Here is a 27,261-nt window from a genome sequence, read left to right as displayed (position 1 = left end):
TGGTGTGTCAGCTTTAAGAGGCTGAGAACGAGCTGCTTGTTTACTGAAATCCACTGTTATTAGTTATTTCTATGCCTCCCCCTGAAAGTCTCAATGTGACACTGCGATAAGGCAAACCGTATTCCTTCCCTTGCATAGAGCACGCAAGTCATTACTTTTAAAAGCATAGTATCTACAAGTCACAGAAGGACACGTTGATAGCAGAATAAAGTACACAATCGTAAACGTTTATGCCAGTGTTTCTCACTGTATGATTACATTTTTATGGTTCATATTCTGATATGGCTTGTTTTTGCTGCCACTGTTAAAGCAATGAGACAGGCCCAGAGGTGGCATTTCTCCTTTGCTTTATGGGGGGAGCGATGCCGAGAGGAGAGTCCTGCTCGGTTTCGTTTGGTAAACACACTGCCAAGCTAAATGGCTGATCAATCAATTTCAGCGGGATCGATCTGCATCAGTTCTGCCTGCATGCACACACCCGGAGCCACTTTATTGTAAATCAATCATTTTGAAAACAACTCACACAGGGACCCGTCCTCCCTAACAAGCCATCAATTCCAGCACCCTTATCAGGCCACAAATCAACAGCCACAAAAACATCTGCTCCATTTCCATCGCTTTCCCCCCTCTGCCTTTCTCCGTCTTTTACCCCCATTCCGTCCCCGCCGCTTGTCGTGTTTTGATGGCGTGTCTGGCGAAGAGAAGAGAAGAGCTTGCGAATCTTCACCTCGCCACTTAAGATAACCCAAGGGTAATAGTGTTTGCACATTTGAGAGAGAAATGAGGACAAATGCCAGGGTGGGTCATGCATTCTCCTTCTGACCGGCTGTTTGACGTTGGAGTGTGAAATTGCACACTTCGGCTGAGGGGCCTGTCGGAGGAGGAGGAGGAGGAGGAGCGGGCAGGACGGGGCCCAGAGACTTATGAGATGTCCACTGATTTCGAGCTATGAGAGAGGACTGGTTCAATGTCTGAGAAGTCGGCCGTCCCTCATCATAACACCTCAGAATTGGTGCTGCGCATGATGTTTGAAGGATTCTCTGGAGATATCTCAGTACCCTTGACACAGGCGACACAGTGTATCTAGAAGCCGATTATTTCACTTGACAAATTGTTGCGTTACATAAAGGTTAAAAATGTGCTTACTTTGGTACTGTTTAATGCTTATCACTGCCAGGCTTTGCTTAGACATGTTGAAGCTCCCCCAGGGGATTACTTTCTCAATATATAATTTATCCCTTTAGAATAACTGTATCTGTAAAGCCAACCCACATTAAGATGCTACACGTCCCGATGTAATGCCCAAACGTCCACAGCCCCGACATGACAGCACAGCGAGATACCTGGTGTGATGTCCTTTGCTCATCCGTGGAGATTTACGAGCCAATGTGGACAGAATGTGATTCCGATGCTATTCCTTCCCATCACTGTGGATCCCTGTTGATTGACAGTCTGACTGGTGAAAGTGACGGAGCAGCTAATAGCATGTCAGTAAACATAAATCAAGACTAATGTCAATGGATGAGCGGATTGGCGATGCGACTTGGGCCGCGGGGTCACCGACCCGTCCGCATGGTGGGGATTGGTAAAATACAACATTTATCTTAGGCTTCCCCTGGTGGTAGTTAAGGTCAGGCAATTTTACTGTACCCGTCTATTGTATATAAACTGTAAAATGGTTAAGTAACATGCAAATGCACTGATATTTCTCGTGATTTTTGATGTGATTGTGTATCAAAAGTATTGGATGAATAGTAAACTTTTAAGGCTCTGTTCAGTGAAAGTGAGTATTGGGACGAAGGTAAATTACAACGTTGTCATGATGTGTTCACATGTGATCTCGTAAAATGAATTGTTGGTGAGAAACTTCAATAAATCCAGTTGTTTGAAGGAGACGTTTTCACAGCAACAGAAATAGATATTAGAGAGGGATCTATAACCGGTTTATAAAACCTCTAAGCAGCTTATAACACATCATTAAAGCTACTAATGACAAGATTTATTTTAATCAATGAAAATATAATCTTTTATGAAACAACACTATAAATTGCTTTAACAATGTGAAAGGATAACATTTACACCGACTTCACGGTGGTTGAAATGATGTTTGGGATGCTAGCAAAAAAGCATGGAGCCTTGTAGACCAGCTGTTATAATTAAAAATGGTCTGTATCTGTTAACAATCAATGATCTGCAGTTAGTATCAGCAGCAAAAAAAAACGTGATATGGGATCTCTTAAATTTATGTTTGTTTCCTTTTTTCTTATGTGCTGATCCGATTTGTGATCCGATGACTTAAATATATTGACTCTTTGATGACTTGGACTTTTTTATGACGTACTACACTGTCTTTCATATGGCATATTTATAACATCATATAATATTACTTTTTAAAGACTTTAACAATTCCTCCACTCTACTGTCGTCATTACTTCATGAACCACACCTGGGCCCAATGTGGTTTTGGATAATTGAGCTCACTATACTATACTACGACTTCTTTCGACATACTATACAAGGACTTTTTTAGGACTCTTCAAGGACTATTTTCGATATACTATACTATGACTTTTCTCAAACTTTTAGCGACATACTAATATGACTCATTTCGACATAGTATACTATGACTAGTTGTTTTTTTTACATACTTTACGCTGACATTTTTTGACTTGCTATATAGACTTTTTTGTGCCTTTTTACAAGAAATACTGTGACTTTTTTATGACTTTTCAACACCATGACTTTTTTCGACATGCTGTACTATTATTTTTTTATAACTTTTTTCGACATGCTATACTATGACTTTTTTTTACATTGATTTTTATGACTTTTTTCGACATACTAAACTATGGCCCATTTGGACATACAATACTAAGATTTGTAATGACTTCAGTATGATATACTGTTACTTCTAAAAGAAAACATCGGAAATACTATACTACAACTTTTTTATCATTTTTTTCAACATACTGTACCATTACTTTTTAAGGACTATTTTCAACACGCCAAACTATTTCTATTCTATAACTTTTTACTAACTTTTTTTTACATACTATAATATGACTTCTTTAGGACTCAGTACGACTTTTTTATTTGACTATTTTCAATACACTATACTATGGCTTTTTAGGACTTTTCTTTTACATGAAATACTTTTTTCGACATACTATAACATGACTCATTTCTGTGTAATTATACTGTGACTTTTTATGACTTTTCAACATACTGTTTCATGATTTTATGACTTTTTTGTTGAAACACAACAATGCTATACAATTAATCACATAGATACATCTGACTTTTTTCAACACACTAAACCATGACTTTTTTTGTTAAACTTATTTATTAATTTTTGCACATACTATACTATGACTTCTCTCGACATACTATGCTATTTCTTTTGTTACTTATTATGACATGCTATACTATGAATTTTGTATGACTTTTTTTTACCTACAATTTTTTTTCTTGACAAACTTTACCATGACTTTTTTTTAGACATTCTATACTATGATTATTTTTGAGATACTATACTATGACTTTTTTTTTACATGTACTATGATTTTTTTTGGACATGTTATGCTATGACTTTTTTATGCCTTTTTACCACATACTATGTTTTTGTTAGTACGTTACATTTTTATGTAATGCTAATCTATTACTTTTTTTCATGCTCTACTATGACTTTTTTATGCCATACTATACAATGATTTTTCAATGAAATGCTGTACTATGGCTTTTATTTCAGGCTAAGCTACGACTTTTTATATGACATACTATACTGTTACTCTTGTATGTCATGCTCTACCATGACTTTTTTATTACAGTATTACAATACTATACAATTTAAAAATGTTATGGCAAGATTTACAATTACTTTTTTATCGCTTTCTCAAACATACTTTTCATAACATGCTCTACTATGACTTTTTTATGACATGCTATATGCCTTTTTTTAAGAAACAAACTATGAATTGTATTAACATACTATACTTAAATGTTTTATATTTTCGGTGACATACTATACTATATCTTCATGACATTTTACGACATACTATGACTATTAAAAAATAAACAATTATGACATACAATTACTTTTTTATGACATTCTTCATGACATACTATACCTTTGACATTTTTCAGTGACATACTGTGTAAAATGTATTACATTTCATAATATGCTATGGCTTTTTAATACATACTATAGTTTGACTTTTTTATGGCATCTTCTTTGACGTACAATACTATGACATTTACTCTACTAAGATATTTTTATGACATTTTTGTAATATACAATACAATTACATTTTTAGGACATACTATACTTTTGTAAGTCATGTTTTTGACTTATGATAGCCTATAATGTTTCTAATGGCCTCTTTAATGACATACTATAGTATGACACAACTACCTCACATAATCGTGGGTAGTTTAATTTATAGAAATTAAACTAAGACAGTAAGTAATGGTACTTTTTTCACGAGGCATCTTAGTCTGCAAAGTAACTATACGCTTTATCTGTAAAATAATTGTAGTAGTCTAAAAATAATTATATTTCCCTTTAAAATGGGAAATATAATATATCATATAAATAATATTAAATCCGAGAAGTTAAGAAAAATACTCATACCTAGAATTTGTATAGCAATTAAGTAAATATGCCTCGTCTTAAGAAGAAAGAGTGGTGGAAGGTGACTGAGGTAGTACAATAATAGAGGAAACATTTCTTTGTAGTTGAAATAATAAAGAGGTTTAGAACACAAATACATCCATTTTAATTTGAGAAAATACAAAAAGAAACCATGTACAATCTATGTACAAACTTTTTGTACAAGACAGTAGATTTATCAGCAGATTATATTTGACAGAGTCAGGTAGATCAACTCAGCACCATCAAATAATCAATGTATCCATCATATCTCGAATGCATCCAAACTAATTAGACAGCTATGTCAAACTCCTGTTTGCTGCAATGACAATGTGCCAACAAATCCTTTCTGTGATACGCAAGAGAAATGTCCTGATTCTTCCTGAACTGATAGGCAGCCAAAATAAATTAACAATATTGTTACTTTTCTCAAAAAAAAAATTGCTGAATGCAATTTTAATGTATTGTTAAGACTTGAGACCCCACCTCCCATCCCCACAAGTATTATATGTTCTATGATATCTATTACATTTCCCAGCAAATAATTTATCTGTCCATCCTTTACAGCAAAAAATAGATAAACAAGAATAATGCAACATACTGTAACAGTTACGTATGACGCATCATAGTCTTTGATTTGTTCAGTGGACAACAACACATCTGACGTTACAGGCATGTGCCTCTACGTGCATCTTTCAGTCATCCATAACTAATAACACTACATAACACAAATCGATAGCCTGTAACCAAGCACACATTAGAGACTATATGTGTGGTTTGATGACTGGGGCTCCCATCTGTCTGCCCCTCAGGCCTCCTGAATGCCACTTTTCGCTATAGTGGGACTTAATATGGGCCCTCCAATTGACCGCCTGCACTGCCTGGCATTATACTGGCATGGAGGCATTGATGGCTTGGATGTTCTCCATGCCAGTACAAGACACCATTATCACAGTGGAAAACACTTGGACTAAGCTCCCTCAAAGCGAGCTTATGTCCCTGAATGACTGAAGGATGCTTGCTCAACAAAACTCTTCATGGCACTTCAAAAAACACTCTAAAACTTTAGAGGTATACAATGCAAAGACCTAAAACATCTAATAGACATATGACAAGGTGTAGGAAGGAGAGACATCTCAGTCCACTGTTGTGAATAATGCCAGCCTGAATGAGTCGCACAATGAGGGTTCAGGTAGAAAAAGCACAGTAATCAAGTGTAATGAAAACAAATGGGGCATTACTTTGTGAGTTTATGTTAATGCCAGTTTGCAATATGTACCGTTTGATTTCTGAACAATTCTATGTTTAAGTAGCTCATAAAATACTCTGTAAACAAATAATAAGCAGTTGTGACAGATTGTGACAGATGACAAGCTGACAAAATGGAATGTAAACCCTGTAATAACACAAAGTAATAAAAAAAAAGAAAAATTAAGGATGTTGTCTCTTTTGATCACCTCCGTTCAAATTGGAGCTACCTTCCATCATTGTGATGGCTGATAAACCAGATCAAATTCCGCCTGACATTTCCCACTTGAATCCAAGATCTTTCATTTTCAAAATACACATTTGTCTTTTTTTTTCAACATAACAATCAGTTTGTCGATTTTATGTGTAATGAGTCACTGCCATTATCAAATATTAATAGTTCCTTATTGTTCAGGCTAGCAAGTATGCTATTAAAAACCCAATTATACATACATTTTACTCACATATTTTCTGAAAAGAAATCTATTTGCTACAAAGTGTGACAACAATGTAATCACAGTTCAAAAGTTCACTTCAGGACAATGTGTGAGGCTTCAATATAGTTGCACCACACCTAATAGACGGACATTAAAGCTCAGATCATTTTGTTTGAAAAAGAAATGTGGTTTATATAATGGGTTGAATTTACACAAACATATTTAGCACAATATTATGTTTTTTTTTCCATATTAAATATCTTATTTTTTTTAGAATTACTTTTCCTTTAGAGCCAATAGAAGAGAAGAGAATCACTGCAATACACAGACAGTGTCTCCCTGTTGTATTTCGTTGAAAACATCAGCACACTGTGCTTTAGTGTACACACTCTTTCTCCAAACTAGGAACCTAATTTAGGTCAAACACATCTAATGAAAGTCATTCAGTTCTGGCCTGCACACAGAGGGAGTGACTAAGATCTTCCCGGTATTATTACCACTCTGAACTGCTCTCCATCTAAACTACAACATTTAACCCCCAATATATAGTTCCTTTTTACTTATCTTTCCATCTACATATTTGCAGCTAGGGATGCTTCGTAGTAGACGCATTATTTAGTAGATACGGCTCATTTGTTCAACTAAAACAGATGAGCCGTAATCTATTTCTACAAGCACTCAACAGAGCTGAGCTGCCAGGCTGAAGATGGTGGTTTCACAATGCAAGTTAGTCTAAGCTTTATTGGCTCCAGCGTGATGCAGTTTTCTTAAAGTGGGGCCATGGCGGATAAAAAAATATTTTGTTTTAGTACGATATGAAATAAATGGTGATATAGTAAAACACAAAATCCTTTGATAGGTAGTTGAAATTAAAGATAGAGTATTTGTATCTCCCATAGTACTTTTCACTTGGTTCTTGTCTAGAAAAATAAGTACAAACTGATTATGTTTATGGAAACAAAATAATTACGTGTTGAATTATGTATAAATCCAACTACATATTTGCATGAAGTTTATGTATTAGGAATACAAGGCTACCACCTCAATCCTCCTCTCCTCCATCACAGATGGATTTGGATCTATCAGTGCCTAAACGTGCAAAATACACTCTCATGTTGCACACAGGCTAGCATAAAGAACACTGGTTCCTCTCCAGTATCCTTATTAGCAGTCTGTGGCATTGTTGCATTTCACTCCAACTATGTTTGAGCATTTCCCCATATTAGAGGACCGAACATAGCAGCTTAACTCCTGAGAGTTTCAAGGCGTGTGGCAGCTGGATTGGCAACAGAGAACATCCAAGCTCTTTACTGCCTCTGTGCCAACCCTGTGCCAGGCAGTTGCTTTGATCAAAGGAGGACCCATTATTGCCCACTTTTATGCAATATGTGGCATTTTTTTTTTTACTCAGACATGACATTTTTGTAACGGACAAAACATTCGGAAAATACACCACTCTTCTTTGTGATCCCAAATTCTGCCGCAGATATCACGGCAACAGCGGGCACGCAGCTGCTGTATGTGTTTAGCTTGGCTCAATCATAGTTGGAGATTCTGTTTTGAGTTTTTATGCAACATAATAATTTTGTTTGTAGATCCAAACCCTCTAGATTCTACCATGACTTTTTTAGAGCAAAGATCCCACATGCCGCCCCTTCAAAAGGTGCACCATCACATACACGGCGATGGAGCAGATGATAGCACTGATCAGGATGCGTGGCTGCAATGCACACACGCACGCACGCACACACGCACACGCACACACGCACACACACACACACACACACAGCGTGCACATAATGTAAATGCTCCTGAACACATGAAAGACAGGGAAAGTTGTTTTTCACCCTCATGTACTCAGGTTGATCAACAGCACTGTATCTGTAATAGAGGTGGCTCAGGCACATATCATGCAATAGGAGCTTAAAACAGAGTCACAGGCTTTATGATCTCACATATCAGCAGAAGATATGTAGGTACAGGGTTCTCTTTCAGCCAGCGTACACCATTCTCCGTGTTTATAGACTACTGTTTTGCAGGATGATTTTGTTCTGCAGGGTTGGAATGCTCTCACTCAACACGACGAGTCAACGGTGAAGTAGCAAACGTTAAGCAATGACATGATTTATAACAACCTAAGAACAAGATTGGTATGCCTCTGAAACCAAACAGCCCTCCCTCCCTTCCTTCCTTCCTTCCTTCCTTCATCTCCTCAAAGACGTTTTATTAGGGGAGAATCTGAGGGTTCCAGTTGTTCTGTCAAAAGAAACTTGTCCAGTTTTAGTGCAAATAGAACAGAAGCAGACGGGGATATGACGTTGGTGAACCCAGTTGGTTGGACGCGAGGCATCTGGGTAGATCTTTGGGAGATGATATGATCAGTTTATCGCTGCAACCCTCATCCTCCAATAACCAGTCACCTTAGCAATGGAGTCTGGTCACAAAATGAGGTGAACTATTGCAAAGAATTACAGGAAGTACTCTTTTTTTTTGTCAACTCTTAAAATAATTCCAAAGTGCTAGGGGGAAGGGGCTGTACAATCCTTAGTTGATTGTCATTATGTACATCACTATGGATACATTAATAAATAAAACAATGTCCAAGAGCATGGAAGTAACATTAAAGGTATACACATAGGAGGTCCCTTCCAATTCGGGTTTCTGTCCAACCCTTGATTAGAAGAATGAGTGAAGAGAAATGTGTCGGTCTTCAACATCCCTGTCATCATCATCATCATCAATCCTCCATGGGTGATCTCCCATCTCTTTTGAAAGAGCGTATAGATGCCTGGTGAGTCAGCAAGAAAATGCTGTGTTCAGCATTCATCTTCAACTTCTCTGATTGGTGGAATCAGACTACTAGTGGATTTGTATTGGTTGACTTGGTTGGCCATGTGAGTGCTCATGGGCTTGATCTGAATGTTCCGTGGGTAGGCGTTTTCTGGTTCATCTGTAAACCATTTCTTTTCTGAAGGCGAGAGAGGGAGAAGAGAAGACAGAGTTAGATTGAAAAAGTGTTCAACATTGGATTACTAACAACCATACTGCCTCAGATTAAGTGGTAGATTTGGATGGCATTAGCATCAAACCATGAGGTCCAATCTAAACTTGTGTTCCGGTTCATTGAGCCAATTTGAATGTCATGGTGTTGACACGGTGGGTGCCATTGTTTAATGAACTACAGCTGTGAAAGTAGAGTCACAATTCTAATATACTGTGTAATTAAGTATTCCATTTTAGATAACACAAATATCATCAAGGGTATTGATCAGCTCTAAAGTGTTTCAGGGTCAGGTCTCCCAGATTACAAACACATTTGTCTGTTTCTCCTGTTACCTAGCCACGCAGATAGTTTTATTTATTTTGTCCTGGTTTTGAGAGAGATTTCTGATGCAATCTCATTACAACAAAGGAGAATGAAATTTAAGTTTTGGTGCTCACGTCAACAGTGCCTCAAGTTTTCAATGGAACTACAAAATTACTTCAAACTAGATTATTTACCAGGAGCAAAGCAAAGGAAATTATAGACGTGGTGCAATTGCCTAATAAGTCAATGCAAAGATGCAAGTGGAGGGCAGGAATCGTCATAATTACTCCTGGGGCTGCACAAACTGAGGTGAAGACACACATGCACAAGTTGAAACAAAAAAACGGGCTTCTGACTTCATTTTGTGGAAGTTTAGAGACAAAGGAGAAAGACTGGAGAAAATAATCCAAAGAATTTGAGTTTCTTGTAAATTGTGAGATGACACACGCGGCAATTGCTGCGTATGTTTCTGGCCAACAGTCTGTACAGTCTGTGCATTGGCTGTTTGTTTGGTCCAGTTTATTTGCCCCTAAACACTCCAGCCATCAAATTTGTGTAATCTTTACATTCTCTCCGACACACTGTCTAGGAAACGATGTTGAAGTAGATTTTTGTTTTGTTTTGTCTTTCCTTTAATACTCTGAGCACCACAAACTTCATTCACGTACATTATGTTGGAGTGGAGGCAGAAATCTCAGACATAAATATCTAAAACCTGGGTAAAATGCATTTAAATATTTGAAAGTCTAGGTACCACTAGAGTTAATTCAGAATATGTGGGTTTTTTTGTAATTTAAATGACCTGACCCTTTAAACTGACTAATAACTTAAAAGGTATATATTCTGTCATATTTCATGGTAAGCTTTACTTTCATGCAGCCAATGTGGGATGGAAGAGATTTGGAAGATTTGGATAAGTCATTTTGAAGATAATCTCTTCATGTTTATGTAAACTATGAGAGCACTGTTTCTGAGCACGGTATGAGGAAAGGGAGAGGTGTATGCCAGCTGTCAGAAGTTTGCAAACTCACTCCTAGCACTTCATAGGCATCTGCAATGCCATTCAAGATGTCACTTCCTTTTGGGGGAAGTTGTAATATCAAATTTTACCTTGGCTATGTGGAGCAAACCTTGTGTGTGCCTGCTGGTATGTGCGCGTGTGTGCATGTGTGTAAATGCGTGCTCGTGTACATTCGGGCTTGCATGTGTGGAGATTCATTTGTGCAAGCTTGAGTGTGTGTGTGTCAGCAAGCTGAAGGCTGTAGGGCCGTGTGTTAAAGCACAGACATTTGATGTGTAGAATTGTGCCTGAGGTGAAGCAAGATGTCTGCCATCTCTCTCCAGAGTCTGCTGCTGATACGGTGAACTTAGTGATGTCGCCTCAAACCACCATATCAGGTGCACAGGGTTACAAGGAGGTAACTTCCTTCAATTTACACTTTAAATTAGTCACACCTCCCACTTTCTTGGTGTGACCGATGGCACAGGGCTGGACACACTTTCTTAAAGTTCTGTGAAGAAGTAAGCAATTGGCTGCATCAGGGGGATTTGAATCAGCCTGACCTACATGTGAGCTCTGATCTGGGTTTGTACAGTCGGGCAGCATGTTGTTACTCTGTGATTTATGCTGATGCCGTTACAACAATAACCAGTGGTACTCAATGAGAGCATAATTACAACATTTAAGGGTGCTTTCACACTGTGAGTTTGGTTCAATTTGGTCCGGACCAAGGGTACAAAGACACATTGCTGCATTTCAGTTCTGGTCCGGTTCCCGTTCACACTGACTTTTTACAAACGAACCAGAGGAGTAAACATTAAGTAACACAGACTGACAGGTAACTCATTGATTGAATTGATTTAATAACCAAATTCCGGTGACTGACTTGTCATGGTTTGTTTTGTTTTTTTGTTCCACACCAGGGTTTCACACCAGCACAAACAAACTGTACCAACCAGGCAGACAGACCTGAGTTTGTTTTAACTGAACCAAACAGGATGAAAGCACCCTAAATGTCTGCTACAGTCATCTGTTAGCATTCAATAGGAGGGAAGATGCACAAACACACAGACCTCTCACACAATGCAAACCATCTCAAGTTGAAAGAAATCATAAAAACGCATGATAAATGACAGAAAGAAACAAAAGGGATTTGCCAGGACGAAAAGAAAATTCATGTCATCATGTGAATAACTGAGTAAAAGCACAAAGAAAAGGGAGGGGGGTTGTGTCTCAACCTCATGCAAGGTGCAGATGGTCCTGATCATGGATCAGGCAGGAGCAGCAGCAGACATTTTGCTATCCAGATGAAAGCAAAACTTAAACTGAGGCATGGTTTACTCAACACCCGAAGAACGTAATAAATAAAACAAACTCCCCTCGTCATAACAATATCCAGAGGACATAGTTATGATCAGAACCCCAGGATAGGTTGCTAAGTCATGCAGAATCGTTAACTTGCATACCTTGGCCCATTCTATTCATCCTTGTTGCACTTCAGAAAGAGAGGTAAGTAATCTACTGTAAGTGAGTCGTATTTACAGTCAATACACATCTGACAAATGACTACCAGTCCAACTAAGGCTTACATACTGTTACCACTACAGTATTTAGACTATATCATACATCTTAACTATAAGATGTATTGAGGGCTTATCATCTACCATTTACAAATTCTTGAGTACGATCATAACAAATCTGCATGCTTTTAGAAATATTATGTCACAATTTCAAAATTCATATTATTCATATATATGTTTAATTATTTTTGGTGTTTTTGGTGGGGGGTATGGAATATATAACATGTGGGTCAAATGTTGCCAAATTTGAAATAATCTTATAATTGTATAATAAACAGAACAGGAAAGAGTGCTACCAATATGGACATGCAATAAAGCATTACAGATGCACCAACAAAACATCAACACTGCTAATGGATGATGTTATGAGTAACAGCTTATCAGTAATGTTAGTAAAATGTGCCTTATAATCCATATCAGCTACAGTACGTCAATAACAAATCATCCATGATCGATGCATAATGAGCATGTGAGTTAAATGTGCACAAATATCCAACAAACAACAGTTAAACACTACACAAATATTAAGATTTAGACACAAAACGACCAAATATTAAGACAGTACAGCGTGTGTGTTGTATTATGTGAATTAGCTGTGGCTGAGGCCTTTACTGTAAGCTTGTTTCCAACCACAATGGCTGTGCCATCCAAGTATTTTTCAGTTTGCAATGCCACTGATTAAATTAGTAAAAAAAAAAAGACTCTCTACAGTCTTTGACTACAATTAATGAGCTTTCCACAAAGCGAGTTTAACCATTTTGCTCATGTCACATTATGATTGCTGTGATGTGAGAGTGAATACCACATGCAGATGATTATGAAGGAAACGCACAAACACCGAGCATGGACACAGAGCACAAATCACACAAACAAACCACAAACACACAGTAATTATCAATTAATGTGTCACCACAGTCTGCATAATAAAAAAAAAGGGACAACTAAAAAATCACACGTCAGGTTTGAAACACTAAGCATGCAGACTAAAACTGTAAAGGACAGGTGAATGCACATACTTCTGTTTATCACGGGCCTCCCGGGGCTTACTGCTGCGGCTTTGCCGGTTGGAGGGTGGGATGGAGTGGACGGAGGAGCTCTTTTTGCTGGAGGAATGGGAAGAGTGGGAAGAGTGGGACAAGTTTGTCCGGGACTGGCCTGCATTGTGGTCAAACTGCATGAGGCAGAAGATCAGGTCTGTGGGCACGAGCTCAAACTCATAGGGTGGGTTCGTGATCACATACCTGGCCAGAAAAACAAATGTTAGACAAGATTAAATGTTTATAATCCTTGTAGGGAAGCAGGATAAGAAAATAAGGCATATATTGAGCATACTTCATCACTAGAGGATTTAAAGGAGCAATATAGATGAATGTATGACAACAACTGGATTGAAACTTTAAGAAGATGTGTAAAATTTCACAGGTTGTACTTAAGGACTTGGATTTAAGGAACGTAAAAATATACTACAATGTTCATTATAGTCCATTTAAAAATGAAAGGATTTTGGCTTTGAGAAACCATATTTTAATAGCTTTGCATAGACGTATGCATCATAATGAAAATGAATGTAATTAACAAGAACATGTTAACAGGACATACTGTTTAATATTCAAGAACCTCACTGTACAGCTTTAATCCATAGAATCTTGCACTAATGTACATATTACTATCATTGAACAGTATTTATTCAGTGTATGTTGGAGTTTAACTTAAAGCCCTATCTTTAGTCTCTATTTGAATATATCTTCTATTATATTTAGTATCTTTATTTACAGTATTTATTTGGCCTTTTAATTGTACTCATTATTATTTGTGATTTATGGGAAGAAGTGGCTGTAACACTGCCAATGTACCCTTTGGGAGAAAGAAAGTACTCTATCAATAACCCTAATTGTACATAAAAATATTCATTTTGACATGGAGTGAAGGCAGAAATTGTACCGTTTTGTACACGGGCTCGGTCCATTTAGGTGAGCGTCTCTTAATCTGTAGATTCCAAAACACAACATGTTGTACGTCTTCAGAGCTTTACAGAATAAATCCCCGTAGCAGCCTCCATCCTGAGGAACAACAGAACAAAGACACCGTCAGTTAGTGAGTAGGTCAGCCTGCTGATCTGGATCAGTCACAGTAAACGTTGTTCTCTGTAAAGTTGCAGTGAATATTCAGTGTTCTGCATTGCTGAGGGTATTTTGCCTGCGTGGGAATACCAACTGTTGGCAATGCAGACTGTGACAATCCTCAATGTTTTAAAATTATGCAATAATTCATCAAAGAAAAAAACAAAAATGACTTCGGTTTTATTGGAGGTTCGGAATGACAATGACAAAAACCTGTAAAAACAAGATTGGAACCAAATAAACTTGGAGGTGTTCATTGTTCTTTCTAGAGTCCTCTTCCCTCTCCACCCACTAAGACCTGCTTTGCGTGATCACTGTTCTTCACATCGGATTAAGGGCCGCGAGGAGCGGAGGCGGCCAGATGTGTGCTGCTGGGTAGTGCCAAAACGTGTCATCTTCGCTTAAACATCCACTTACCCCCAAGTCGGCAAATGGCCCGTCGTAGAGGGCTAGCTGGGCGACGCGACACCTGTCTCTATTTGCCAGTGTCTGAGGTGTGCTGTAGCCGCCTCTGAGGGCGTTCTCCTCAGCCAACAGGGCCTCCAGCTCTGGTGTGGCTCCCCCTGTAACCAGTGTCCGAATCAGCGTGAGGATGTTATCATTGAAGTATGTCTGGGGAGAAAGTACAGGGGATATCTGTAAGCAGATGCCATCAGAGTCACAAGTAGCGGGGTGGCAGATGTAAGAAGCACAGCCTATTATGTCAACCCTCAGCCTTGTCTCTGAATGGAAGCTGAGGGGGAAAGCCATAGAAGACTCCAGAGGACTCTCTGTCTAGTTCACCAAATAAAACGGATGTGAATGGAATTTTGTTGGTATTTTTAACATTAATTCATTATGTTCAAAAAATTCAACAGAAACATGTCTTTGCAGGATCAGCATTCCTGTCACTTTGGGTAATACAAATACATCGCTGTGTTCCGTTGTTGTTGGGCCTGTTTTCTACAGAAGCAATAGCTACCGTGGAAAACCCAGACACAGTAAAAAAAAAAAAGAAATGTTGCTGTTGAATTTCATAAATGTCCATTCCCCTCCATTGTTTTGGGTGTTGTGGGCCACAATCTCAGGATTTATTTATTATTTATTTATTTGATCTATCTGCATGACGTAATACCACGAGAGATCAGTGATATAAACATCTTAATGTAAATTGCTTAAACAACTCTTTAGTAATTCAATATAAAAATGATCTCATAAGGTTTCATATTTGAAAGAGACATAGAAACATTTTGATAATCATAGCACATGTTGGATCATCACATTAAACAAAACAGGTACTTTAACACAGCACTATTCTTTCCTCTAGAAACACTGATCCACACACTGCTTCTGAAACAACGATTTGACTGCGCCTCTGCGGGCGTCAGGTTCTCTTGTCCTTCAAGCCAATCACGACCTGCTTTTGCCGCGTGTGAAGACAGCCGATGTCACTCGGCAGCCGGGCCAGAGTGGCAGCTCCTCTCCCTGGGCCCCTGACAACCCTGCAGAGCCTCATGATGGATGAGCACTGTCCATTAGCTGGCTTCACCTCTGACCATTGCCAGACTACAGCTGACGCCTGCTCTACTCCCCGCTCAGCTCGGCTCTGTATGCCTCTCTAACCCCTCACTGAGAGGGCTGCTGGAATTAAGCCATCACAGCACCGAAGGGAAACCACAGTTGGTCATGAGAGGGAGAGGGAGGGGAGGGGTTTATGAGAATTTCTTTCTAACCTTCTTCTTTACCTTATCTCCTATGAGTGCAGCAAAGACATTGTCAAACGATGAGAGAGTGTTTCTGGCCTGTTGCAGCCCGTGTCACCGCTGTTACACTAACCTTCAACACTTACTTTGTTAAAAGATCTCATAAAGCTCTTGAAAGTTGAATTCATAACACTTAAGATGAGACGTGATGCCAACAATTTACATTTTGCTGCCAGTGGACCTGGCAAGCATGTTTGATGAATATACTGTACCATTTCATTTACCAACTTCTGCCTTCTTGAAATGCCAAATTCTTGCATCTAATGAAACTCATTGCTAAATTCGCCCTCCTTTTCTCTACTGGGGAAGCATTTAATCTCACAGTCTGAGTTTAGCTACTTTTTACTGCTAAATCTGATAGTTTTCTACTTTTGATTAGACAAATAGACACATTATAACCATCAAAGAAGCAAAAAGAAGTAGAAAAAAGTGCTAGATTTAGGTGTAGTAACTTCTAAAGTTTTCCGAGGTCCATCTTTCCAGTCTGACTCACTTCGAAGTTGCTCACCTCTTTCCCTCATCTCGAAGTTTCTACCATTGCAACAACAATCAATTGTTTACCGCATCTTCAAGTACTTTGTGTGAAACTTCTCTCTACTTGCTCTTTTTTAAAATTCTGAGTAAGACTCAGTTATAGCATCCAAACGCAGGACATAAAGATTATAAAAATGTGTTGCAAAATGTATGATTTTGAAAAGTGATTTTGAAAAACACACCAACACCGAGAGTGTAAAGTGTGTTTGAGAACTCACTGCGCTCATCAGGGAGTCGAGTACACTGACAGCAAAGGCGGTGCCGCAGGCGAAGGGCTGAGTGAGGTACAGCTCTGTGTCTGGGTCGTCATCATCATCTTGGTCCAGGAACTGAACGTTTGAGTCGTTCACTGAGAGAGGGGAGGGAGGGAGTTAGAGACGGGCACTGTGAAGAGGCATAAGCCAAACACACGTAGTCATCAACACACCAGAGAGTTGAGAAATGAATAAGTCTTTAACATTTGGATATTGTAATGTAACAGAAATGTCTTGGGTGTATAGGTATCCAGGTTTGCAATATAATGTAACATTAGATGCACATTATATTTAGCTTTTACATTTCTGCACATATTTTTAACAACAAGAATTAATCTTTATGTATTTTCCAGAGGTGAGAAAAAGAGATTCTTTTGGAAAAATTATTCAGCATTTTGAATATTAAATCCACTGTATATCACATGCAGGGTGCATTTCATACATTAAGACAAACTATGACTCAAGGAGAAAATATATTATACTATGCACACACAGTCATAACCATTGTAGAAGTCGCCAATTCTGAATAAAGCATACATCTATCCTGCATAAGGCATTAGTACCTCAGTAGCCACTGTATCTTGATATATTGTAACACACACAAACAGGCACACTCAAATTCAAGACACAGTGACCAGTCTGTGGACTGCTTAAAGTATAAACTGGTTACTTTAGATATTTCTTGATGTATTCAGTAAATATGGTAAAAATTGAGACTTCAACAATGGCTAATATGTCACATGTGAAAATCATGCACTTTTAAATTCATGCTATTTTTTTCAGAGTTTTCCTCGATGAATGCAATTGTCACATCATCACCCTCAGAAAAATACATCGCAAATATTTACCTTTGCCCTGAAAGTCAAATTAAAACACATTTTTTTTTTTTTATCTCACACTAATAAAACAAACTAGGTCTGCTAAATAGACTAAATGGTACAGTGTAAATGAAAATCACCCACAACTGAAATATGACATGTTTTTGTCTCTGGTGTATTGAATAATTGGTACAGTAAAAAACTCAAAGCGCTCCCTGTAGTGTGCGCCTTTTTACTCAGATTGTGTTTTTAGCAGCAGTGGGCAGTGAAGGGTCTATTAACGAGCGTTACTTGGAAAACGAGCATCACACAAGTTTTAGTTTGACTCCTCCGATATCTGAGCTTCAGAGATATGGTCTGGAGGAGAAACAAAGAAACTGGAAAATAAATTTAAAAAATACAGCTTAAAAGATGGTTTGATCTCAAGTTTTTGTGTTTTCCAAATCAGATTTCTTCCCAGGCTTCCAGTGCGCTGTGGAACAAAAATGTCAGTCAAAGAGACAAGGGGCTGATGCAAACAGGCCTGGGCCAAAGGAGTGAAAGGGGGGGTGGGGGCATATGTGTGTGTTTGGAGGAGGAAGAGGGGGGGTGAGGGGCAGGGTAGTGTTGCTATGAAAACAGCCACAAGGACAGACTGAGCATGATCAAAAGCCTAGCGATGCTCTGCAAATATAACTGGAGGGGGAAAGAAAAAATCCCCCCAAAACAACAACCAAAAAAATACATTAAAAAGGGGCCAAAACAAGACAGTCAATTTCAACCAGAACTAAGAATAAAAATGTGTTCAAAGTGAAGCCATGGGAGAACCGAGGGCCTTGACTGCAGCCAGATAAATCAAGACAAGCTGATGAGGAGCAGAGTGGAGGCGCGAGGGAACGAACGGCAGCAGAGGACAAAGGCTCGGCTTAGCCAGCTCTGTTATCATTTCTATGTTGGTTCCACTTTTTTTTTCCTGACTGAGTGAAACCAATGGCAGTAGTTTGCCAGGTTTAGCTAATGGTGATGAGACAGTGCAGCGGAGGGGAGAAATGGTGTTGTTATTGAAACAGTTTCAAAGACTGCAATAAAGGCATTTCGCCGTTTCAGACCACTCTTGTCATCACCGGGATTTACTCCGAGACATTCATTGTTGTCCGGTATCTAAAAGTAGGGGACCCTGGATTAAAGTGCACATTAGAGTGCACAGTAGATACAAAGCCAGAGCTGTCACGCTGCTGTACCAATACAACAGCAATACATTATTTCACGGTAAAACAGTGAAAGGGATAAACATGGTCTTATCCATAAACACACCTACTTCCGCACTCTACGCAAACAAAATTGATCATGCAACTCAAAAGAGCTGTGTTTTAACGCTCCAACAAGACTTTAATCTGCTCCTGGCACTGTAAACTGAACATATGACAATGTAATTACAGTATTTGGTTCCAGTGAGACATGCAGCCACTCTCTCCTTTGCACATAACACTGGAGCTTCTAAAGTCCAGGACGGCAACCAATGACTCCAACATGGGTAGCATCTAGTCTTGATGATTACATATGCAGTCAACGGTCTAATGGGATAGCCTCTCTGCAGGTAATGGTTGGCGCGGTTATAAGTAACATTAGGTAGCTCTTTTCTCTTTCTGGCCTTTTCTTAGCTGGCCTCATGCTCCATTGCTCCCTAATTGGGTCAGGGGAGACAGAGTAGCCAGTCTCTGGTGCTTTAGAAGGCTCCTCAGAGATCTGAAAGTTTCATGAGTCCCCAACACCAGTGGGAATACAGCCACTGCCATTGTTATTAATAAATGGACCCATTTTGCAACCAAGGCATTTTTTTCCCCCTCTACCTTTCCACTTCCTTCCCCTTCCACCTCTCCCACTCTCTCCATCAGGCTACGTTTCTCTTGTGCATTAGTGGACAAATGCAGGACATGTAGTTATAGTCTTCTAAATGCCTGTCTGGCATCCTTACGTTACAGTTGTCCACACTGTCCTCTGAGCAACGATATTTTCCAGTCCTTGCAGCTAACATTATCACCAATTGACAAATGTGAGCCAAATCCAATAATTCACATACGAATAGAAACTTGAGTTGGGCATAGCTACCAGCGCTATGAAGGGGAAAAAGGAAAATTCCACACCACACATTCCTCAAGTCCATTTGACCTTGAATGAGTTGGAACTTTTGGCAGCAGCATGATTTAAGTCTTGGATTATCAGCTCTATGTGTCTATGTTTGCCAATGAGTAATGAGTTGATCTGAGGTTATTGGGTATGGCGTGCAATATTTGCATTTGAGGTGGGTGTAAACAGCATTACCTAGTTCTGTGATGATGGGGATGTTGGATCCGGTGGTGACAGAAGCCTGACGCACAAAGCCATGTACTGGACTGCTGTCTGGAGATGACCGGTCCATTCCAGGAGGCGTGAAACCTGAACACCAAAAACAGATGTATAGAGATCAGAAAATGACATAACAGGGTGGCATTAAGTGATATCCTCGGCCTGACAAAGGTAGAGAACAGTAATTCAAGAAAGCAGTGGGGTTGAGAACAAAGGGCTTTCAGCCTGGTCACAACCTGTGCTACAGACGTAAAGCTTGTAACGCCGTCTTTTGCCTTTTTATACCCCAAAATCTATTGCCAGAGAACAATACATAATACCTCAAATGACAAAAATGAGAGAGAAAAATAAAGTAGGCTCGCTACCTACAAACTGTGTTCTTTCTGATCTACTGTCCATTTAACTAGATCATTTAAGAAAGTAAATATTATTTGTATCATTAAAGTTGTCAAGATTTAAACAAATCTCTGTTTTGCTGCGTTACTGTCTGTCCTACTATTGATATTTATGTTGAAATCAAGTTATCGAAATCTGCTAAGGTGGTTACCTTGAGCAAGAGCTTAGCTCTCTATCGTGATTGCACTTAGCTACTGCCTCATTTAGTTATGTGGATCAACTAACTGAAATACCAAGATGTCAGTTCATCAAAATGGATATTTTAATAACAGCTGGGGGAAACTCAAGCAGGTTTAGCTTTGGTTAAAGCTAGCTGAGCTAGTTGTAAGTTGATGCAGTTCTTTATTGTTTGGTAGTTAGCCCTCTGCAAATCTGACGTGAAGAATAATTGAAGAATCAGATGAAAAGATGTCTACTATCTTATATTTTTACATGTTTTCCTCCATGTTGACTTTGTGGACAGTACTGTAAACAGATTTTTCAAGGTAAAAAAAAAGTACAATCCAAGCAAAAGCCTGCATGTCTGATAAGTGTGTTTACTGTAGCTGTATCATAAGCATATGGATGTGAACTGGAACTCGGTATTAATACCATTATACATAGTGCATGTCAGCTCAGTCAGCATGAAGTTGTTGATGTTCAAATGTGTGGACGGACTGAAAAAAGGAAGGAGGAGGAGAAGGCTAAGTGAACAAGGCAGCTGCCTAAAATTGCAATACGGATACTGTGCTTTTAGGGGTCAGCTAAGACATATTTAGCATTCACAGCCCTCCATCAAGGGGCAGGCATCAATTTTATATGTTGTTCATTTTGTCACAATAAAATTGGTGAAGTGGATCCTGAAAACCTTTTATCGGAAATGGCGTGGCTCAGGATCATGAAATACAAGTGCAAGTGACAGGAGGATGAATTCACATGACTTCACATTTTTGCATTTCCTCAAAGTGACAAGTAAACACCTTAAATCTGTGATGCTATATGCATAATGCATCAACTGTGTTTTGACATCCATCATTTAGTGCTGACTACAGCAAAATGCCAGCTTATAGTGCCACCACCAAGGAAACATAATGCAGGGAATATATTCAGGTCACAAAGTTTTAAAAGGATTGCAAATTCTCCACGTATGTGAGAGTGTGTGTGCCTTTTTCCTGTCAAGAAACTCAATGAGCTGCTTACATTACAAAAGAGATCTTCCGGCCCTTTGCAACAGAAAAGACACCAACTAGTTTAGTACACAGCAGGAAGCACACACTGAACTGAAGCATGGATAATCATAACTCTTGTTATACCAATTATTGAACTTGGAAAGAGCAGAGGTTTGACACTTCGAGTCAACCAGGGAGCACGAGCTCAGACAGTGCGAACATCATTTTGTCGATGTCCATAAAGGATGATGTTCACTCAACTGGAGAGTGACAGCAAGTTTTTGGATACAGCCTCTAAAACACTGCTCTTATTGTATCATAGTGAACATGAAGACAGCCCAGAGATCTAGAAGAATAGCTTACGTTTTGCGCGCGGAGTGTACAGCAGAAAGTGACTGTTGGTGAGAACAGCAATATATATGAGGCCTGCTGCTGAGTTGCTTTCAAAACCTGTTAGGTTACAAACAGCTCAAAAGTTGCAATGTGAGCTGGTGAGCTCCAAACAGAGAGCGGTATGTCTTCCTCAGACAGAGCTAGATTGCTGCAAAACCAGAGGAGCTAAAATGTGTTTAGCTCCCGGATCATTCTCTAAAAATGTGCCTATGACATACAATATGCCTGTATGGCTTATTACAATTATTCCTTAATTTAAACCTTTAGGACATTTTAACTTTTTTTTTTTTTTTTTTTCTAATTGGCTGTCATAATTGTTACATACATTTAGGCAATTTGCGCATAACTTCCTTATTGCTAAAAATAGAGAAGCCCAGAGTTGCCTGATCCCACACACTACGTCTCCTCTTCTGACAAGCTGCTACTGTGAGGCTGTAACATTGTCTATCCTGCTACAATGTACAATAGGCAAGTGAGATCTGGGTTACATACCCCCTTATCCCTGTAGCCCCTCGGGCACCGCTATGCTCTGTGGTTGACTACATGCTACAGCAGCCGTGAGAAGCTCTCCCCCAGGAAAGCGCATGTTTACTTATTCATTTGCACCTTCTTGTTTTAAATTCCACAGACTGTCTGAATGGGAGCATCGGTAGGAGGAAGAAATCCCCAAAGCAATACCTATGATACAATAGCAATATCTACAGTATGTGCTTGTGTTTCCTTGTGCATGCATGATTGCATGTCACTGTGGCGCGCGCGTGTGTGTGTGTGTGTGTGTGTGTGTTCTCTAAAGTGAAGTATTTATCACTGAAATGGGTGGTTGATGTAAGACCCAATTATTGATGACAATAGGCTCCATCCATCGACCCTGGGAGAGGGTATAGGCTAGGGGGTTTCCATATTGAGGTGGCTTTCTGTGAATACTGCTCCCCGGAGTGGCGTGCTCCTAGATTTACCCCTGCTTATTGTTCCTCGGTGGCACCGCTATCGACAGCACATCACTCACTCAAGGCTGGAGAAATAACAGCATTGGCATTCTCCTAAAACATGTGGAAGTGCTCTGCACTAAAAAATAATGGCCTCTTGGACCTTCAACTTTGATTTGTATTTACAACAGTCACAGTGGTGGCATTAAATAGTACTGAGCTCAAGGCATGTCATGCCTTTTGGGCTAATCATAAACTGAGGACTACCTGTTTGTGGATGTGTGTGGATGGATCGCATTGACATGGATGTCTGCATGTGCACTGCGCGCCCGTGCACTGCACACACATTCAAACACGAAGGTGTGTGCGTGCATATGTTGCTGTTTTGTTGTGACTAATGAGGAGCAGCTGAATTGGCCTGCCTGGTGATTTGTACTGGCTGCTTAATGATGATGAGGCCTGATGGGATGCCAGGTTCGTGTGTTTGTCTGCAAACATCAACAATCTGTTCCAGACGATCTGCCAGACACCAGATCAGGGGGAACAACATCGAATGACACAGTCATGTTGATTACATCATTAAAAAGTATTATCAAGGAGGTTTAGCAGCATGTAATTACCAGGGACAAGACTGAAATCATCAGAAAATCATGTGTAGTAAACAATTTTCAAAGGCTTGATGAAGCATTTAACACTATGTTTTGTGTGTACACTTCTTCAGCAAGTCAGTCATAGAGCACTTGGCAGACACTGTGCATGACAAACCCCATTCAGCCCACCCCACCCCCACCCACCCCCCGTCCCCTTTGGGCAGCAGTGCACATGGAGAGTAATAGGACACTCCTTACCTTGGGAATTAGCCTGTAAGACCCCAATGCTGTCATCAAACTGCATAGATTTGATGTTGAGTGACGCCAAGATGCATTCCTTATCCTGCAGTGAGGTATCTTCGATATTGTTCTGATTGGCTGACAGTATTACGCACATGTCGCAGAGGTTGATGTTGACAGCCCTTAAATCTGCCCGACTTAATGGCGTACCCTTCAGGGTGAGGAGAACAGAGATAAAAAGCAAGACGGAGAGAGAGAGAAGGCAAAACGCAGAGAACAGACAGACATAGGGGAGAGAAAAACAAATTTAAGAAGTGAGCAGAGTGGAGCTTTGGGAAATTAGTTAACAAGTATTCTTGTTTTGAGGCGATGACATTCCACTGATCTAACTGGGCATTGGAGAATCAGATACATGGACTTTCTAAAGGCTAGCCTTTGCTGAGGGCTGTGTTTGGGATTCTCCTCTGATCATCAGTCAAGCCAGGCCTAACAAGCTCTAAGGCAGCAAGCCACGCCATCTGTGATGGGCACTGCAGCTGCAACACACATAAACTCCATTTTGGATGTGCAGGATGTGTCACTGCTCTGGATGAGGGGGGGGGGGCTGGCTACGCTCTCATGGCGTGATCATTCAATTGAGTAATGTGTGATCAAATCAAACTGACAATCCCTCTTCAGGACACAGAATGTGCATGTATCTCAAAATGTCAATGCCGTGTTAGTTGAGCAGAGAATGTGGTTTAAATGCATTTCTATGGCAGTGAGCTGGTATACTCACAGGTAAGATGGAGACCTTGGGGAAGTTGTGTAAAGTCTCCCACTCTCTCCGCAGGTAATCCAGCGAGCCCACAAAAACTATCGGCTTTAGCTCGTGGTAATGGAAATTGCTGGCTCTTAAAGGCATCACCAAGTTTCGCAGCCCCACCAAAGCGGACGTGACATCCCCAAATATACAGACCACCACATGGCCGCTCAGCACTGTCATGGAGGCTTCACTCCGGGTCTGCAGGGAACGGGGAGAAGAGCAGAGAGAGAGGGATGAGGAGGAGTGCAGACAGAGAAGAGAGGAAGACACTCACAAAGACAAACACATATTTAGAGAAAGTACTGTTAACATAAAACTGGGAAGTGTAAATAAAGTAAAACATTCTAGATTCAGGCGCGTTTAAGAGTTATAAACTGTTATAAACCCATATTAAATAGTTTGTTAACCAAGTATTTGCTGAATTCTATATTTAATCCATCATAAAAAAAAAACATTATACTAACAGGGTTTACTATTTACACATGTACACAAGTTTGGTTAACCACTATTCTGTTTATAAACAGTTTATTGGATAACCAGAAATAGGAAGTATACAGAACAAAAACATAACATGTGGTCTTTTCTGAAAGGGCAACTGATTCAATCAGGCTGAAAAATGCAGTTTGTAAGATTTTAGGCACATACAGTATGTATGACTAGGACCCTGTCATAAATCAGAGAGGTATAAATAAACAAAACTTCTCTATTCTATGACATTTGAGTGGAAAAAGAACAATGCAATGCCCTGCTTTCAAGATCTGCTGCCTGTCACAGCAGCTTGATGTGCATTTGATTGCAAGTTTGAATGTACGTTAACTAAACTAAATGCTACTATGATCCCAGTGGGTTTGAAACTAAAACTGTTTCTTTGTTTACTGGAGACATGCGGTAAAACTAAGAAAAGCAAGGACCCACTGCTGCAACGCAACGCAACGCTGCTCATACTCTCAGCTCGTGATCTGGTGGGGTAAACATTTTCGATTATCTACATGTCTAGAAATGTTTTGGTGACCCATCTCATGCAGGAACATCCTTCAGCCCCCCTTAAACTAATTAAAGCAACAAATAAACTATATACTGTAGATGAATGTGTCTTCTCTGTTACATTTGATTTAGACAGGGTTAACCCTCCCCAAAAAAATTGTGCACTGACATAAATGCTTACAAACTGCCTTGTTAGAAAATCGGAGCAAACCCATGCGTGCTGTGTTGAAATACTGTTCACAGATCCTTGGCGGATATATATAAAAAAAATCGATAAACTCACCTTGAAACAACAGAGAGGCAGTGAGAGAAATTTCATTGCACATTAGTTTGTGATTGTGTTACTACAATATTGAGGGGAAACTTTGGCTCCTGACCATACTTACTTTAACTTCGTTTTATTGCATATTTTATCATATTTTAGAGGTTTTGCAGCTACACAGTTATTGTCCCACTCACCAGGATGACTTTTTCGATGTCTTTTGATGGGCACCAGTGAAACATCCCTGTCGAGTCATACCTCTTCACGCTCATGTCCATGCTCTCGATTTGTTCATTTCCAGGAATGAGAAGGGGGTCGTGTCGACTGGGAAAACAGAACAATTTATTTATGTTGGACCATTTTGTTAAATGACTGCAGCTTTGTAAATGAAGTGGTAACATGAAAGAGGCAAAAGACCACCTGGGTTTCTATATCGTCTATATATACACGATGTGTCAAAAGTCCATCGCACGAGTGTTGGACTTTCTACTGCACGACATACTGTAGGTCCCACAACTACCATATTATTCCTCCATTCCTTCTTGTCCTTGATGTCAAGTCATCAGAAAACTCAAAGACCCTGGTGCTCACAGTGGAGCAGTGAACAGCGAGACTTGAGTGCTACTGACTGAATGGCATGACAACACAAGGCCAATTACCAGCTTTTACCCTCTCCTCCAGCTTCTGACGCCATGCAGCGCAAATAGTAAGAGCTCCAACAGGCTCACACTTTAAATATTTCAGGAATTTGCCCAATCATATTTTGCTTTCCCAACTGATGGCCATTAATGTTTCAACAGCATGTCACAACCAAACAGGCTAATCCACAGCAGTGGGCTGCTGAGTTTTATCCGGTGTAACACTGACCATGAAAGGGCTCCTGTCATTCCTGTTATACCGCCTCTCTCCTTCTTGCATTCATCCTACAGGACATGTTCTCACAGCTCCTCTGAAGGCAATCCATACAATTTCATGCAAAACACTGAGTCAGGATAACCTGTAGACATTTAGTGTCGTTCCTCAAAAAAACACTGCTTGTTTTCTAGCAATGCAATTGTTATTTGCAATTCAACCCAAATAATGAAATCCTTGGTTAAAGCAGCGCTATACAGACTCCAAAAACAGGCAACAGCGGAGAGCGAGACATTTGAGTAATATGGGAGAAAACATCCCAAGAATTTGACATACATCTCTCTCAGTATCAGTCTCTCTATCCTCTATCAACACTGTCATTCACTGACAAGGCTTTGATGTTGTCTCTTCCCTCAACCTGCATTTGAGTTGCATACCAATGCAGGAAAAGTTAAAAAAAAAAAAAAAAAAGCTGTCAATTAGCCATTCTCACTCACTCACTCACTCACTCACTCTCTCTCTCTCCACCTCTCTCTCTCCACCTCTCTTCCCTCTATCAGTTAGTGCAGGTGATAATAACACTGACAGCATTTAGTGTTTTTACACTCAGCCTGAATCTTTCATCCAGAGCCGCGTGTTTGCGCCAATCAAC

General features: G+C 39.7%; 1 protein-coding gene across 4 annotated transcripts in view; it reads right to left on the bottom strand.

The window, feature by feature from the left end:
* Nucleotides 1-9,149: 9,149 nt before the first annotated feature.
* kcnma1a (potassium large conductance calcium-activated channel, subfamily M, alpha member 1a) overlaps nucleotides 9,150-27,261 on the bottom strand; it is a gene marked incomplete at both ends in the record, with an annotated part of 121,974 nt that continues 103,862 nt past the window's right edge. For 3 of the 4 annotated variants that reach the window (XM_079168770.1, XM_079168769.1, XM_079168771.1), the window contains 10 exons: nucleotides 9,150-9,301; nucleotides 12,107-12,135; nucleotides 13,237-13,461; nucleotides 14,162-14,280; nucleotides 14,758-14,952; nucleotides 16,835-16,965; nucleotides 19,990-20,103; nucleotides 23,725-23,917; nucleotides 24,485-24,709; nucleotides 25,955-26,081. In XM_079168770.1, the coding sequence (XP_079024896.1) occupies nucleotides 9,150-9,301; nucleotides 12,107-12,135; nucleotides 13,237-13,461; nucleotides 14,162-14,280; nucleotides 14,758-14,952; nucleotides 16,835-16,965; nucleotides 19,990-20,103; nucleotides 23,725-23,917; nucleotides 24,485-24,709; nucleotides 25,955-26,081 (1,510 nt within the window). Of the gene's footprint in view, nucleotides 9,302-12,106; nucleotides 12,136-13,236; nucleotides 13,462-14,161; nucleotides 14,281-14,757; nucleotides 14,953-16,834; nucleotides 16,966-18,582; nucleotides 18,682-19,989; nucleotides 20,104-23,724; nucleotides 23,918-24,484; nucleotides 24,710-25,954; nucleotides 26,082-27,261 lie in introns of all 4 variants that reach the window. The other variant, XM_079168768.1, reaches the window with a different exon arrangement.

This window comes from Pholis gunnellus (genome assembly GCF_910591455.1).
Source record: "Pholis gunnellus genome assembly, chromosome: 11".
Classification (NCBI taxonomy): Eukaryota; Metazoa; Chordata; class Actinopteri; order Perciformes; family Pholidae; genus Pholis; species Pholis gunnellus.
This window is presented reverse-complemented; position numbering and strand designations above follow the sequence as displayed.